The following is a 14,743-nucleotide window of genomic DNA, read 5'->3' as shown; positions in this document are numbered from 1 at the left end:
AGGTTAAAAAAACACAGGTCCCCAAGTAGCTGTTAAAATTACTCATTTGAAAAACATGGGAAAAGCCTTATTTAAAATACATAATTAAAGAAAGGGGGGAAAAAAAAGGAAGAATTAAGATTTGGAGATTTCCAGAACACAGGTTGAGGAGCTGGGTTAATCTCAAAGACAAAAATTGCCTGTGGAGTTCTTCTGTCTTGTATTTCTGGCTGTGGAGAGTAACTTGGGGAAGAAGCAGCAGGGATGGGAAGGATGTGTCTGTGCTGCCTGGCTAGACCCTGGGCTATGGCTGGGAGGACCAAGTCTTTATTTGTTTTCATTTTTTTCCTTTTCTGTGTGTAAGAACGAAAGAAGCACCTGTTGTCACATAGAATTGTTTGGTTTGTGTGAGTGGTGGGTTTTTTTGTTTGTTGTTTTTCTTTAAAACCTTTTCTTTAAAAGGCAGCTAAGTTCCTGCTTTGCAAACCTAGCGACTGGACTATGGTCTTATACCATGTCTTGGGTGTATGCTTGCAGCTGCCACCAGCTGAATTAGTGAGAACTAGAAAGGAGAATGAAATAAGCATTTGCCATATACTCTTTTAATCCTCTAGTCTTGTCTGTGCTTTGGAAGCCATTAAAATAATGGTACAGTATTCTGTGTGCTCTGCAGTGGTATTTAGGTTTTGTATCCTTGCCTTATTATGAGTTTAATATGCCAAAGTAATCGGATTAGTCAAAATGGTAAACTAGGTAGAAAGGAAAAAGGTTGGAGATGTGCAGGATGAAGAGTGGAATGAAGTATTTATCTAGAGAGTGAAAGAGGAACATATTTTTAGCTCAACTTTTCTGAAAATACTGCGTTTTTTACCTGAGGTCTTCAGGCACTTTATAGCAAAAGTGTTGTCCCCATTTTAAAGGTGAAGGCAGTGAATGCTGCATTTATCCTGCCTTTCAGAACTTGGGGAAAATGGAATCTTTCTGATTTCCTAGCTCAGTGTATGGCTGCATATGGTAGTTGCCAGCCTGATGGTTGGGAAACCAGAGACTGAAGTGGATGCCATATGAAAGAGTTGTTGGGTCTTCAAGGCAGAATTTAAATGCATCTGTATAGAACCTTTTCTAGAATTACCAGTTAAAGTTATTACATGCAAATAGATACAGTTGCAAGCTGAAGCATGCCTTTGGGCATGGAAGGAGGAGGCCAGGAGGCTTTGTACTGTTTCTGTGTAAACCAGGGGAAGCGGTGGTTCTTTTGGGTATTCAGAGAAACTGTCGCCACTGGTTGCAGTCTGAGAAATGAGGCAATTCTGACCTCCTAAATAGCCATTTGGTTGCCTTCTGAGCTTGATCAGGGTTTGGGCACATCCTGCAACTTTAGAGTGAGATTTTGGTGTAATTTGAAGTGTATTGCTACCACTTCTAGTGAATTTTGCTGGCTCTTAAAATGGTGCCAAAGTGTTAAAACAGCCTCCAGTAGACCAGTGAAGCCTGTAGTTCAAGGTGAAGGTGATGAATAGTGTGTGCATGTGAAGTCTGTGAGGTCCTTGGTGTTTGAGGGCTTCTGGCCACAGAGCACCCAGGTTCTTATTAAAAACTGGGCTGCAGAAAGAGAGTTGAAGCCAGTGATTAATATGGAAGTGTTAGTGCTCACAAGATTGTGTGGTTTGCTGATCTGTTGTAAATCAAGCAGGAGAAGCCAGCTGCACTGACAAAAGTACCAGCAGATCTTGGAGCTCAGTTCACTAAGTGGCTTCTGGCAGTGAGCATGGAAACGTAGCAAGTGTCTTGTAATTTGGGGATTTGGAGGCCTTCAGTGGCAACTGGAGTTCATCCACCCCTTGACTATGGAGTCAACTGAGCTCTCAGCTTCCCTTTCCAGAGCAGGCTGCCTGCCTCCACCAGCTTGACTTACTTAAGCTTGTACCTATTGCATAAGCCTCTGGGGATATTTACATAAAGCATAATTAAAACTCAGACGCAACCTCCTTTCTACAACGAGCAGAATTAATAATTGCATGCACTCCAGAGCAGCTCAGGGCTTGGAGGTTTTGTGTGTGGCTTAGTCTCCTTACCCCCCCAAATTCAGTCTCCTAATTTTCAAACTGGGTTCTGAATTTAGAGTCAACACTTTAGCAGTTTGGTGGAAATTGACAATGTAGCTTGTTAAGGTTGTTGCTGTGGTAGTGAACCTTCTTAACTTGGCATTGTTTCTTAAAACTTCGCCTTCCAAGGGTAACTGAATGCTTACACAGTTTAGTGTTCTTCATTCTGTTTGAAACAATACAAACAGCAGCATTTTCTCAACTGCAAGGGACAGAATTTCAAAGAAATTAATGCAAATTAATATCTACAATACTAGGCAGAAAAGCCTTTTCTCTGGAAAACATAAGTTTCAGTTTAGTAGTTGATGTTTTTCTTATTTTGACTATCTCTTTCTTCAAGAATTGTTCACTGATTGGAAATGCAGAGGGATAATGGGTTCAGATTTCCAAAAGTATTGGGTTGATGCTTAAGTGTGCAGAGACCTCTTTGGTAGGGTGTCTTCTTTCAGCCTGATTAGACATCTGATTTCTGGAAAAATTGTGGCAAGTATCTCAGCAACTTTGAAAGGCTGGCCTGTGGTAGCCAGAAGCAATCTGGCTAGTTCTGGTTAATGCTCTCCATTCAGTAACACTTATAAATGAACTGGTCTTTGAAAGTTCTCAAAGAAGTCTGGCTTCATTTCAGTGCATCTTAACCCACTTGAGTACATGACAGCATAAATGTCAGCAGCCGTTTTCTAATGATAGATATAGTAAATAAATATGTGAAGTGCTACTGTGTAATTATATAAATATGTAGTGCAACTCCTTGGTAAGGAAAGATTTACCAAATTTAGCAAAACATCTATATTTAGTTACATATTTGCACATAGGTTTCAACCAGTCAACTAGTTAGCGGCAGGGGGAAGGGGTCATTTAGCATTAGCACAAGGCAGGACTAGAGCTGCCGAATCAAGAGATCTTGTGTTCTGATTTAAATTTGGGCTATCCAGCTGCTCCCCTGGGAGCTTGGTGTTGGGATGCTCTTCTCCTTGCTTTGTCTGGGAGCATTCAGAAATACAACTGTAAGGACAGCTGGATAATGCTGTTGCAGTGTTGTCCTTTGGACTTCAAACCATCCCTGGATATTGCCTTGAAAGAAGGGTGGATGTGAAGGGAAGGGACCATGCAGGCGCTGCTGTTCCTATGCACACGTGTAGCCTGCCCTTGAGAAGTAGGAGTAGCCACACAGAGCCCAGCATGTAAGCTCTGAAGCACTGAGGCTTCAGCAAGGTGCTTCCCTTTTCCTTTTGTGGATGCTTTCTTTTCTAATAGCAGCCCAGGTACCATGCAAGTGGTCCTGAGTGAGGAATTGGCTACTGTAGGCCAAGCTTCAGAGATGGGTGATTGCTTCAAGTATCTTTGTAAACTTAGGAGTTATCTTAACTCAGGAGTTGAATTGAAACTTTCATTGATACCTCTTCTGACCTTGGCCACCTGAGTGTCAATCTAGCTTTCACATGATACAAGTACTGGGTGTTGTAGCAACCTTGTTATTACGGTCTGTATTATAGAACTTCGCTGCTTTCCAGTAAGAGGGGAAAAAACCCAGGTACTGGTTAATATAGGTGCCCAGGGAGGTTGTGGATGCTTCCTTCCTGGTGGAGTACAGGCCAAGGTTTCATGAAGCCTTAAACAGATGACTCTGTTTGAGAGGCATTGCTGACCGTGGTGGAGAGGTTGGGTTAGGTGATCTGAGGTCCCTTCCAACCTGAGCCATTCTGTGACTCTATGATTTATTGATAGTTTCTGTAATTCTTTTCCCGTTTCTTTCCTGACCACTAACTCTCCTTTTTCTCTTGTGAAGGTGCAGAGGTTTCACTTTGTGTGTTTTTGGAGGAATGCTGAGTAAATAAAGTGTGTGGAAATGCATCTTATCAGGGAATATTGTCTTTAGCTCTTGCAACTCATTACTAAGAACGTTGTCTTAGATTATTTATTGTCATTGACTATTTGAAACTTCTATGAAATACTAGAAAAGTGTGTTTTTGCAGTGTTGTGCATGTTCAGTTCAGGAAACACCTGTTACCATAAAACAAAATAGTTGGTCTTGTGTTGGATCCTGTTATTTCTTAGTTGTTTTTCATGGGATGGAACCACTCACTCCTTTTTGTTTGCTTTTTAAGGGGAGTCATACTGTGTTTTTTCTTTTTGCAAACTCCTTTTCATCTTTAGCTCCTCCAATGCATCCCACAGTCTGAAGGAGTCTCAGACTAGGGTCTGAGAAGGTTTCCTCATGGTTGAGTTGCTGTGTTATGTTTGTCAGAATGCCTGTGGTGAGAAGGAACGTGTGTGACCAGGGGAGCTTTCAAAAGTCATCTAACTGTATACCCATCCTGCAGGAAAAGTGATTCTCTATTTATCAGGTACAAAAAAAAAAGATATTTTACTGGCTGATGAAAGGTGAGCCAACTGAATAGCACCTCTGTGCTTGTTTTAATGTCTCACAGGTGTTAGGTTTCACCTAGGTCCGTAAGTTATTCTCAATCACCTTCAGTAAAACATAGAGATTACTAATTAATCAAGACTTTCTTCTAGGAAAATCCCTAATGTTGTTGAACTCTTCCAAAATCATGAATAAAACTAATGGTGTCCTGTGGCAGGTAGGTAGTAACTCAGTTGTATTTCAAACCAGTGAAAAAGAGCTCATCATTGGTCATCTTCCAAAAAGACATTGGTCTTCTTCCAAGGGTCTGGAGCATTCATGGCCTGTTCAGAGCATGTGTTCAACCACAGCAGACAGGGGGAAAAGGAGGTCTATGAAGTGAGTACTTAAGGTTTAGGATTTGTTAAGGTGAAGTCAATACCTTAGGTAAGGGTGCATCTTTTAATTGTTGTTCTGAAGTAATTGCTGCTACATCAGTGGATCCTGTTTTAGGTGGGGATCTCTACTGTGTTCCTCATTAGGGTAGTTTCTGTTAAGCAGCTCCCTGATGGGTCAGTAGTTACATTCTGGTTTCTGCTGGCTTTGCAGTAGCAGAGCATGCAGAAACCTGTTTATACAGGCCTGGAAAAAAGAGTTACAGCTGGCCCCAATGCTGAGGCTAGCATGAAGCCCAGTATGCTTTTCAGTTTGGAAAACTCTAGAGAGTTGGGAGTTAATTAATCACTTTAAAATGTTGAGATTCCTTGCTGTCTGAAACATGCAGATTGGCTTGGAACAGATTACTGAATTACTAGACTGGACTGTGTTCATGGATTTCACTTGTGTGGGTTTTGTAACCATGTCCCTTTGGACTGGCCAGGTCAAAAATGTGCCTTAAAACATTCACCATGCTGTGTGAGTGTAAGCAAACAAATACATTTGGTCATCTCCATTTTGAAGTTTCTTCACTTCGTTTTCGTGCCTGAGATGTAATACTTCAGCAGGGATCCCAGCTGAAAGTTCTGCCACCATCCTGATTTATATTCTCTTCAGTCAGAGTACTGAGTTATGCTGGCTCTTTTCCTGGATTGAGGTGAGGATAGGTTTCTGCAGGACTGCTAGGTAAAAAAGATGACAGGCAGGTCAGAATCTTAAAGCCTGTGGAGAAGAAGGAGCACTGAAAACATCATTTGGAGCAGGCGAGAGAATTTTTGTGGTGTTACTGCAAGTTTCAGATACTAGCCACAGCGCTGAGAACAGACTCGTGACTTGAGATACCAACCTAAGACCCTTTGGTGGAGCAGCCTGAGCAGAGGTGATGTCAGGCCTGCCGTTGCTGGTCATCTCTCCCGTCGGTCCGGTCAGCTGAGGTTAATGGTGAGGTCAGTTTGAGTGCCCACTGACACACCGGGAATGTAGGACACTGTTCTGAGAGTGAGACCACGTGAGAGGTGCTAATTTCCCTCACCACCAGTGATGAAGCAGAGAGCTGCCTCCATCTTTATTTACATTGTATCTATAGCAATGTTTGCTAAAAAACCTGTTTTGAAAGGAACTTCTCACAGCCCAGGTCCTAGAGATGCTTGTTTCATTGTCTTATAATTGCTTTATATAAAAATAAAGGCTGTCCCTTATAATCCTGCCTCAAGTTATTAAACTTCCTATTGTAATTGTTGCTAAATTGATTTGCACCCCTCCTTTCTCCTACCCTCTTGATCTAATTTGCTGCCTACAAAGCTGCTGCTGCAGACTGGCAAGCTAAAGCAAGTGGGCACAGCTCCACTTGTGGGGGCAGTGGGCTGTGTTGCCTGGCAGGGAGCTGATCTGATGTAATGGCTTGGTATTCCCAGAGGAATGATGTTCCATCTCATCAGGAGCCTTTGTGAACCCATGAAATTCAGTGAAGTGGTAGAAAATTATTTGCTTCTCTCCATGCTTTCTCTCTTTTTTTGGTGTGTTGAATCAATCTGTAAAGTTCCTGATAGCTGCTTGGCTTGTCACAAGGTGAGCAGTGACTGGAAATGATGCTTCAAATAGTTTATGCTTTCTCCATTGAGGTGGTGATGTCCCTGAGCTCCTTGTAACTCCCTGTAGTTGTTGGGGTACTGTGACATTACGAGATCCATAGGGGTAGCACTGGAAGATGATCTCTTGGTGATGCACAGGTCTTAGTGGCTTCTGTCTTCTTGGGCTGAAACGTCTTTTTTTTTTAACTGAAAAAAAATGTCTTCAGAACTTAGAGTTCAAACCTAATAGAACAGGTATGGTCTTCTGTCCATAATTATGTCTGAACTGTTGTTTGCATTAATTATACCTTGTTGCTCTGAAGTACTTCTCTGAAACATTTTTCCTCCTGTAAATTCTGAGGTGGCAATAAAGGGCAATATACTGAGGTTTCACTAAGAGCTTTTGTGAAAGTATCCCCATTTGTGTGTGTCTTTTCCTTCTCCATTTCCATCATCTCTTGGAACTGAAATGATGATGCCTGGAAGATACCTTAAGTAGTAGCAAAAATGTTTGTCTGTCTGGGTTGGGGAGGGCAGTGCTTGAAAATACATCTCAGGTAGGCAGATGTTTTGCTGGTGTGAAGAATCTGCAGCAGGGATGTAGTGGACACACTTGTCATGGGAAGCTCCTAGGAGTGCTGTGTCAGTGACAAAGGTTTTTGTTTGGCTTTCTCAGTGGAATAACTATATTTGGTAGTTTTCAAGCTGTGTTTCTATTTATGTGTGTGGAGTTTAAAGGTTCGCTGTCAAATCTGAAATACAAACTCATTTTCATTCTTAATTTAGTGTCCTATCAGCATTGCCCCAGACTTACAGAGCAAGAGTAGAGGTGGTAATTAGGTATTGGTGCTCTGTGTAATAAAGGACAGACAAGAAACTGTCAGAAGCTGGGTTTATCAGGTGCAACCATGGTATCTTCTGGCATGATCCTAGTGCAGTGTGGCACATCTTGTTAATTATGGAATGAGTTTAACTAGAGATGATGTATTTCAGCTTCTCCTGCATCAGCTTTCAGTCTGGTCCATGGGCCTGTGTTAGCCTTAAGGATGCCAAGTGCTGTATGTATTTAAATGTATGTCCAAATGGAATTGTTAGAGAAGTAGTTAGGAAGGGCTGTCTAACACAAAAGAGGACATCAAGTAGTCATTTATTTGTGGAGTAGATAGCAGTTTAGGAGTCCTAGTCGAGGACTCAGATCTTCACTTGCAGGCACTCCACAAACTCAGAGCAAGGAGCGTTGTTATCCCAGGAAAAAAAAAGATTCAATAGCAGCTTTGTCTATCATAACAAGACTTTTGGTAAGGATAATCTTCCCAAAAGTACTGCTCTGGGACATGCAGAAGGAGAACAGAATGAGTTGTTGCTGCTGCTGCCTCTTCTTGCAGTGAGCAGAGGAGGAGTGGTGCTGGTACAGCTACAATGGGAAGCTTTTCCATCCTCTGTAGCCTTTGTAAGTAACAGGCTGTTTGTGAGCAAGTCCAATCTATTCTGGGAAAGCAGTCATGCAGCAGAGGAAAGCCTGTTCAGACCCGCTATGAAAAATGTCTGTAACACTCTGCCTTTGCCCATCTTGGAAGAATTGCTGGTGTGAGTTGTGATGGTAGTGATTGCGAAGTTGCCTTTTGTACCCCTGACCTGAGGTAAACTCAGTCGTGGTGTTAACATATAAATACCGATGTAGTCGAGCCCAATTAGCTGTGACTGTAGTTGCTGAGGAGGGGAGAATCGGTGGTGTAATTGGATCTGCAGAACTGAGGCTGCTGCAGTCCTTGGCAGAACTTAAGCGAAGGTCCGTCCATCATTGCTGTGGGCAGGCATGAAGCACCATAGTGGAACGAGCTGTGCTGGTGAGCAGCACCCTGCTCTCAAGTCCCATGCAGCTGGCAGCTCTTAGGGGCTTTGACTGGGAGTTAGTCCTTGCTGCAGTTGTCTTCGCGGTTGGAATTGTATCTTGCATCCACGTGGTCTCAGTGAGCCTTACCAAGTAAGATACTTATTAACTGCCCAAAGCAGCTCTCAGAATAATCCAAAAATAACACCATTACTGGTTACTCTATCACTCTGCTGCAGATCTGATTAGGACAGAGCAGGGTGCCTAAATTTTGCCACATGAACAGTGCATTAAGTCTTCCAGGAATGCCGGTGTGAAATTTGTTTGGGTTTTCTTTGTTTGTTTATTGGTGTGGTGTGTTTGGTGGTGTTTTTTTTTCCCCTAAATTTATTTCTTATAAGGTAAAATTTATTTTATTTGTTTGGGGTGGTTTGATTTTTCTTTAATTAAATATATATATATATATATATATTGTATTTTAAAAATAATTATTAATATTACTGCACGTCCTTCCGATCACAGGAGACATCTTTCTGATTAGGTTATTTTGTACTCTTACTATTGATCATCCTCTCCAGCCTTGCCTTAGTCGGGGAGAAACTACCTTGATATGCAGAAATGTCAGACAACGTGGTTTGAAATGCTTGGAAACTTGTGGGAGCCTGGCAACAGTGCAACTATTGAAACATTTTGTGTATAAGTTTTCAATATTTTGATGCAGGTTGTGTTTGTATTGTGGGTATGTTATTGAAAACCAAAACAGGCTAAAAGTCGTTGCACACGTGCAGAAGTAATGCAAGTAGTTGCCTTCTCTTGCTGTGATACAAAAAGTGTACACACCATGTATAATACGAGTTTTGTGTGAGAATTGAAATGTGCAAGGCCTGTGAAAGTACAGTTTGGAGATGTACAAACAGGCTGAAGGGCAGTGATGAGCTGGACAGAACAGAGTGCACCAGTGCTATGCAGCTTGTACCCTAAGTAGGAAGTGGGTCTGAATTCACTGTGAGAAGTGGTGTTTGTGTCATCAGTGTTAAAAAGCCATTTGTGGAGGGTCCTGCAGTAGGATGTTCTTCCTCTTGTGGGGAGAAAACTCCCTAGCAAGCCACTAGAGTACTTGTGGCTGGTGAGTTAATGCTGATGTAGGTCCCAGAGATGTGTTGTTGCAGGTGGTGTCCTGTGAAATACAGGAGTGTTGGGTAGCAGTAGTTGAAGAAGTGGTCCTCGCCTTAATTGAAGTTCAGAGCCAGAAGTTCAAAGCTTGCAGGGAGACACCTTCTGAAGGTTGACACAGGGCCAGTGAGCTTACCTGTGCCTGGCTGTGCGCAGGCTCTTCCTGGTGCTGGGAACCAGCTTGAGAGCTTCTCCAGTACTTCTGCAGGTGCTTCCATGTCAGGCAGCATTGTTAGCCCTGTCAGTATGTCTTCAGAAGGAAGAACTCCTGTTAAATGTTGTAGTGTAATTGGGGGGAAGAAAAAAAGAAAAAAACCCGTCAGCATGTAGTAAAATGTGTTGGACACAAGATTCTCAACTGATGGAGAAAGAAGAGCCGCTTAGGCACATGGGAATTTTCTGCTGATGGCCCCGCACACACTGCAGTGGGAATAATAGTACTAGTGTATGTTGTTGAGGCAAAGTGCCTGCAGTAGTCTTGAGGAGAACATAAAACGCTCTGAATTGCTCATGGAGATAAGCTTGAGTTTTTTCCAGAAATCAGTTTGGCATCAGGTTTATGCCAGCAGGGAGACCTGAGGCTGGCTGGGTGGACATGACCTGACACTGGAGTTGTGCAGAGGGGAACCTTCCTGTAGGGATGTGTTTTGCCATCAGCTGTGAATGGCTCTTCTTTGTAGTGAAAATATGTATTACTGGTGTAAGTCGTCATTTTCTCTGTGTTAAGCTGTCAGTGACAGCTCTCTTAGTTTAGGACCCTAGTCTGAACTTATCTGGAGATGCTGCTTCTCCAAGCCCTAAATGAGAGCCTGCTGTCTTAGTGTGAGGACATTGAGATGTGGCAGTGTTCTGTGTGCTCAAGAGCCCCTCTTCTGCCCTTGGCCATTATGTTCATATGCTAGCCTTGCATTTCCATGGGCACCCCTACCTGGCCTGGGCCTTGGGGGTAATGTTACAGAACACTGACATATCAAAAAGGGGAAGAAATTCACCCAGGTAGCTCTTGAATAGCTCTGTGCAGCTCTCCAGACTCCTGTTAAGATTTCTCACATAGTGGGACACTTAAGAAGTTTGCAGATGGCCCGATTGGATTTTTTTAAGGTATAAACTATCCCTTTCTTAAAGTGTTTTGTGATGGGGCTGAATGTGATGGTAGCTTACTGCTGTGCACAGGAAGAGAGGGGAAAATACTGGGGGAAATCAGGAGGCTGATACCAAGGCATGAAGTGGGAAAGGGCAGCATTGGGTGTGTATTGAACGTGTCTCATTTGATTGGCATATTTAAGACATTGCTAGTGTTGAGCAGGTATTATGAAATGGTACTTTTATCAGACAATATTACTTGAAATAGAGGAAATAATGCCTGAACTTGGGACAGATTCTGGAACATAGTTGCACTCTCATTAGAATGACTCAGGTATCTTCCTTGTTTATTCTGGCAGGCTATAGTAAACCTCCAGCATGTGTTGAGAAATAGTCTGAGCTTCTCTGCAGAGCTGATGTGGGACAGCATTACTGCTGCTCAGTTGGGATACCTGCTTACTTCATTGTTCTGTGTGTAGAAAACATTAATAACTGAGTAATAGCAAATGCCAGTTTGAAAAGAGATGTTTCAGGTTTGAATTTTAGTCAGATGGTGTGTTTCTCCTCAAACCAAACAAAATGATTGTGTTAGATTAGTTAAAATTATTTAAAATCAGAACTAGGCATCTAGGGAAACCATTCAGTTCCTCTCTGGCTTTCAGGTTCAGCTACAGCAAAGTCTTTACTGACAGCAGGGTGGACAGTATTCTGGTGACAAGGGTGTTACAGTCTCTTTTGGTGGTTAATTGTTCAGACACACAGAACATTTTTTTCTGTATTTAATCTGAATTGCCCTTACTGTAGTTTAGGATCTTGCTAAATGTAATTTTGACAATAAACTCTTTCTTCTGTTGATTTTTTTTTTTTCTTTCCTTCATGATGTAAACTGCCCTTTTGATGAGCTGACCACATCACAGAATCATAGAATCAACCAGGTTGGAAGAGACCTCCAAGCTCATCCAGTCCACCCTATCACCCATCCCTGTCCAGTCAACTAGACCATGGCACTAAGTGCCTCATTCAGTCTTTTCTTCAACACCTCCAGGGACAGCAACTCCACCACCTCCCTGGGCAGTCCATTCCAATGCCAGTCACTCTCTTTGTGAAGAACTTCCTCCTAACATCCAGCCTAGACCTCCCAGATGAGGTTTACAGTTCCATCCTGTAATGGTAGTGCAGAGAAATTATTTTGGGGGTGCTTTTGTTGTATGGTTTGTTGTTTGTTTTTTTTTTCCTAATGTTTTATATTTAGTATAAAAGCTAAAAAATGGTAAAACTCTTTCCCTGACTTGTCACATAGGTTGAATCCTTTATTTTGGACCAAGAAGACCTTGATAACCCGGTACTTAAAACCACATCAGAGTTGTTCTTGTCGGGTGCTGCCGAAGGTACAGACTTGAGAACTGTGGATCCAGAAACACAAGCAAGACTAGAAGCCTTACTGGAAGCAGCAGGTACTTTCTGTAGTTTATTTTGCAACCTTACTTGCATACAGATTTGTCAATTTGTAAATTTTTACCCTAGTAAGGTATTCACAAGTCTGGACTTTTTCCGTGATGTTGGGGAGCAGAGCATGGAAAACAAGGTTGTATTTCTTATAGATGTTGAAAGTTGCTTGATCACACTTTCTTTACACACAAAGTTAGAAAAGTTAATTTGAATTAAATGGTATCTCACTGACCAGAACAGCTTACCAGCTGCTAGTGGAAGGATTAAAGGGGACAGGCAGGAAAGAAGTAGACTTGCTAAAAGGAATTTTTTTTTCTTCATTAGTCACTGGAATTCTGAGTTGCTCCAGAAATTGCAGGTGAAATACTTGCTTCTCTGGTGTGACTTCCGCAAAAAATATTTCTTCTTCAGATCGTTCTGAGGTATTAAACATACTCAATGCTCATGTTTCAGAACCAGACTAGATAAGCATTTGCTACTTTCATAGTGAGAGCTTGGCTAATTTAAGTCTTTCTAAGGTTTGTGACTTGAGTATTTGCAGTGCATTTGAAAATTATTTGTCAGTTTCAAAATTCCAATGCAAAAAGGTGTAGAAACCTTGCTTTGAAACAAATCCTGTTTGATCACTATGGGTGCGTACTTGAACTAGTAGTAGTGTGCTGAAATTGTAGTTTAGAGACTTTAGCTTCTAATGCACTTACGAGCTGGATTAAATAGCATTTTTGTGCAGCTGTTCAGATGTAAAGCTATGTGCAGTCCTAAAGTAGAAATTCACTCTGAGGAAGCAGAGGTGGAAAAGAACTGGGTCTTTGGACTATCTTTGCCTTTTGAGTTAGAAACCTCTCTCTTACAGCACAGCACAGATTTTGTCAGCAGAAAGTTGCAATAGCCTAGTTAAAGGTGGTCCCCAAAAATTGTTCTGAGCTAATGTAACGTGTGGTCCAAGCTTGGACTTTCAGGGAAGATGGACTGCTGCAGGGCTACTCTGACCAAGGGAATCTGGATGCTCTCATCCCTTTTTTGACATGGTGCGAATCGGTTTCCCAAATACGCCGAGGCTGATGTGTCCTGAATTACTGCTGGCTGCATAAACTGTCAGCCCAGATGTCTGATGACTGTGTTAGGAGGGCAGGCAGCCTCTGGGCTGGGTAGGGCTGAGACCTTCACAATGATATGGTACTGGAGAAATCTGAGATGTGCCATGACTTCTTGTCCTGCATGGGAGGATGCTTTCTTTAGGCTTCCAAACAGTAGCTGGACAGTTGTCCTTAGGATTAGATTATTTGTTTTCAGGAGTAGAGATGTAGAAAAAGGGCAGGAAAGAAGGAATCTGGAAAGAGTGGCGAAGAAACTTTTGTTTGGGGACTCCATCTCTCTCTGAGTAGACTAGACAAAATTAATGGCACTTGATGAACGTTTGAGATCAAAAGACTGAAAACACTCTTTGAGAGCATCCTTCAGTTAAGCAGTAATTATCTTTCCCACTGCAGATTTGAACACCAAAAATATTATTAGGCAAACCTAAAGAAGACACTGAAAATCTGGGAATTTATTTAATAAAAAACATGACTTAAAAGTTTTTGGAAAAGTTTGTGTGTCTGGGAGATGTTCTGCTATCTTCACTGGTCTGCTTTGGCCAATTTGCCTGAAAATGAGCTTTGTAACTGTAAGTGGGCTTCTAGTTTTCCATCATGGCAACAATGTGGCCTAGCCTTGGGACTTCAGTTTGCAGTTTGGCAAGAGCAAGTGATTTCTCATGCTATTTTAGTCACATTTTATTTGCCAGCATTAAGAATAGCTTGCAAAAGTAGATGGCAAAACTATTGCTCAAACAACTAGTTTAGCTACAGCATTGTCTGATGTGGTTTCCAAAGTGGCTTGGACTCTCTGATCACATCTCCAATGTGAGGCTTGCTTCCAGCTTACAACCTGGAGGGAAGTCATCTCTGCAGGTAGTGGCTCAGATTTCTTGGGGCGTCTCACATGCAGGGTTTGTGGCTGCATCATTAGGATATTACCAAGTATGACTTACAAAACTGGTTTTGCTCATTCTGCTGAATCTTTAATGCTCAGCTCTCATGTGGACATGCTGTTCGTTAGTTGTGGAAGGTAAATTCTAGCATCTGCAGCCAGATGGGATATTCTTCAAGTTCCTTCTGCAGAACTGGTTTTCAGTCACCTCATGCTCAAGATTTATGGGAGGGTTGTTTTTGGTTTTAAGTAGCAGTCTTGATTTGAGAGTTGGCTAGGCCTGCATGTGGAAGGGGGAAGGACAGAGGTTAGTTGAACTTCCCCAAATATTTCTGTATTTACCCATGGTAAGAGTGCTGAATATTGTTTTCATAGTTCAGCTTGTTTGTTTCATTTCCAAAATATTTTGTGGGTTTTGGATGCCTTGAATACAGCTTCTAGCCTCACCCCTCTTAACACAGCAGCAGGTGTATATGTATGTATGTGCATGTCTATGTGCTCACCAACAGCCAGTACATCTTCCCTGAGGCCTTCTTAAAACCTCGCTGATTCACTTCACACCGGACAGCCACACTTCCTTCTACCATCTGTTCAAGCCAAGCACAGCATGTTCTTAGTGAAAAACTGTCAGTGCCTGACTTCACAAAAAAGGTCTTATCTTCTGAAGACCAGAGGCCTCGGCTTCAGTGAACATCATAAATAGGCCTTTTTTTCATTTTCAGAAACACAAGATATATCAAAACAATTAAATCCTGTTCCTTGGAAAATTATCCTAAACAAACCAAATATTTTGTAAATGTTC

The 14,743-nt window shown here is 42.0% G+C and overlaps 1 protein-coding gene across 1 annotated transcript in view; it reads left to right on the top strand.

Moving 5' to 3' along the window:
- Positions 1-14,743, top strand: part of ANKHD1 (ankyrin repeat and KH domain containing 1) — a 129,835-nt gene that overhangs the window by 2,230 nt on the left and 112,862 nt on the right. The window contains 1 exon segment of the mRNA XM_064161343.1: positions 11,822-11,975. Coding sequence (XP_064017413.1) covers positions 11,822-11,975 — 154 coding nt within the window.

Source organism: Pogoniulus pusillus, chromosome 22 (genome assembly GCF_015220805.1).
Source record: "Pogoniulus pusillus isolate bPogPus1 chromosome 22, bPogPus1.pri, whole genome shotgun sequence".
In the NCBI taxonomy this organism is placed as follows: domain Eukaryota; kingdom Metazoa; phylum Chordata; class Aves; order Piciformes; family Lybiidae; genus Pogoniulus; species Pogoniulus pusillus.
The sequence above is the reverse complement of the archived record's forward strand: the minus strand, read 5'-3'. Positions and strand labels throughout refer to the sequence as shown.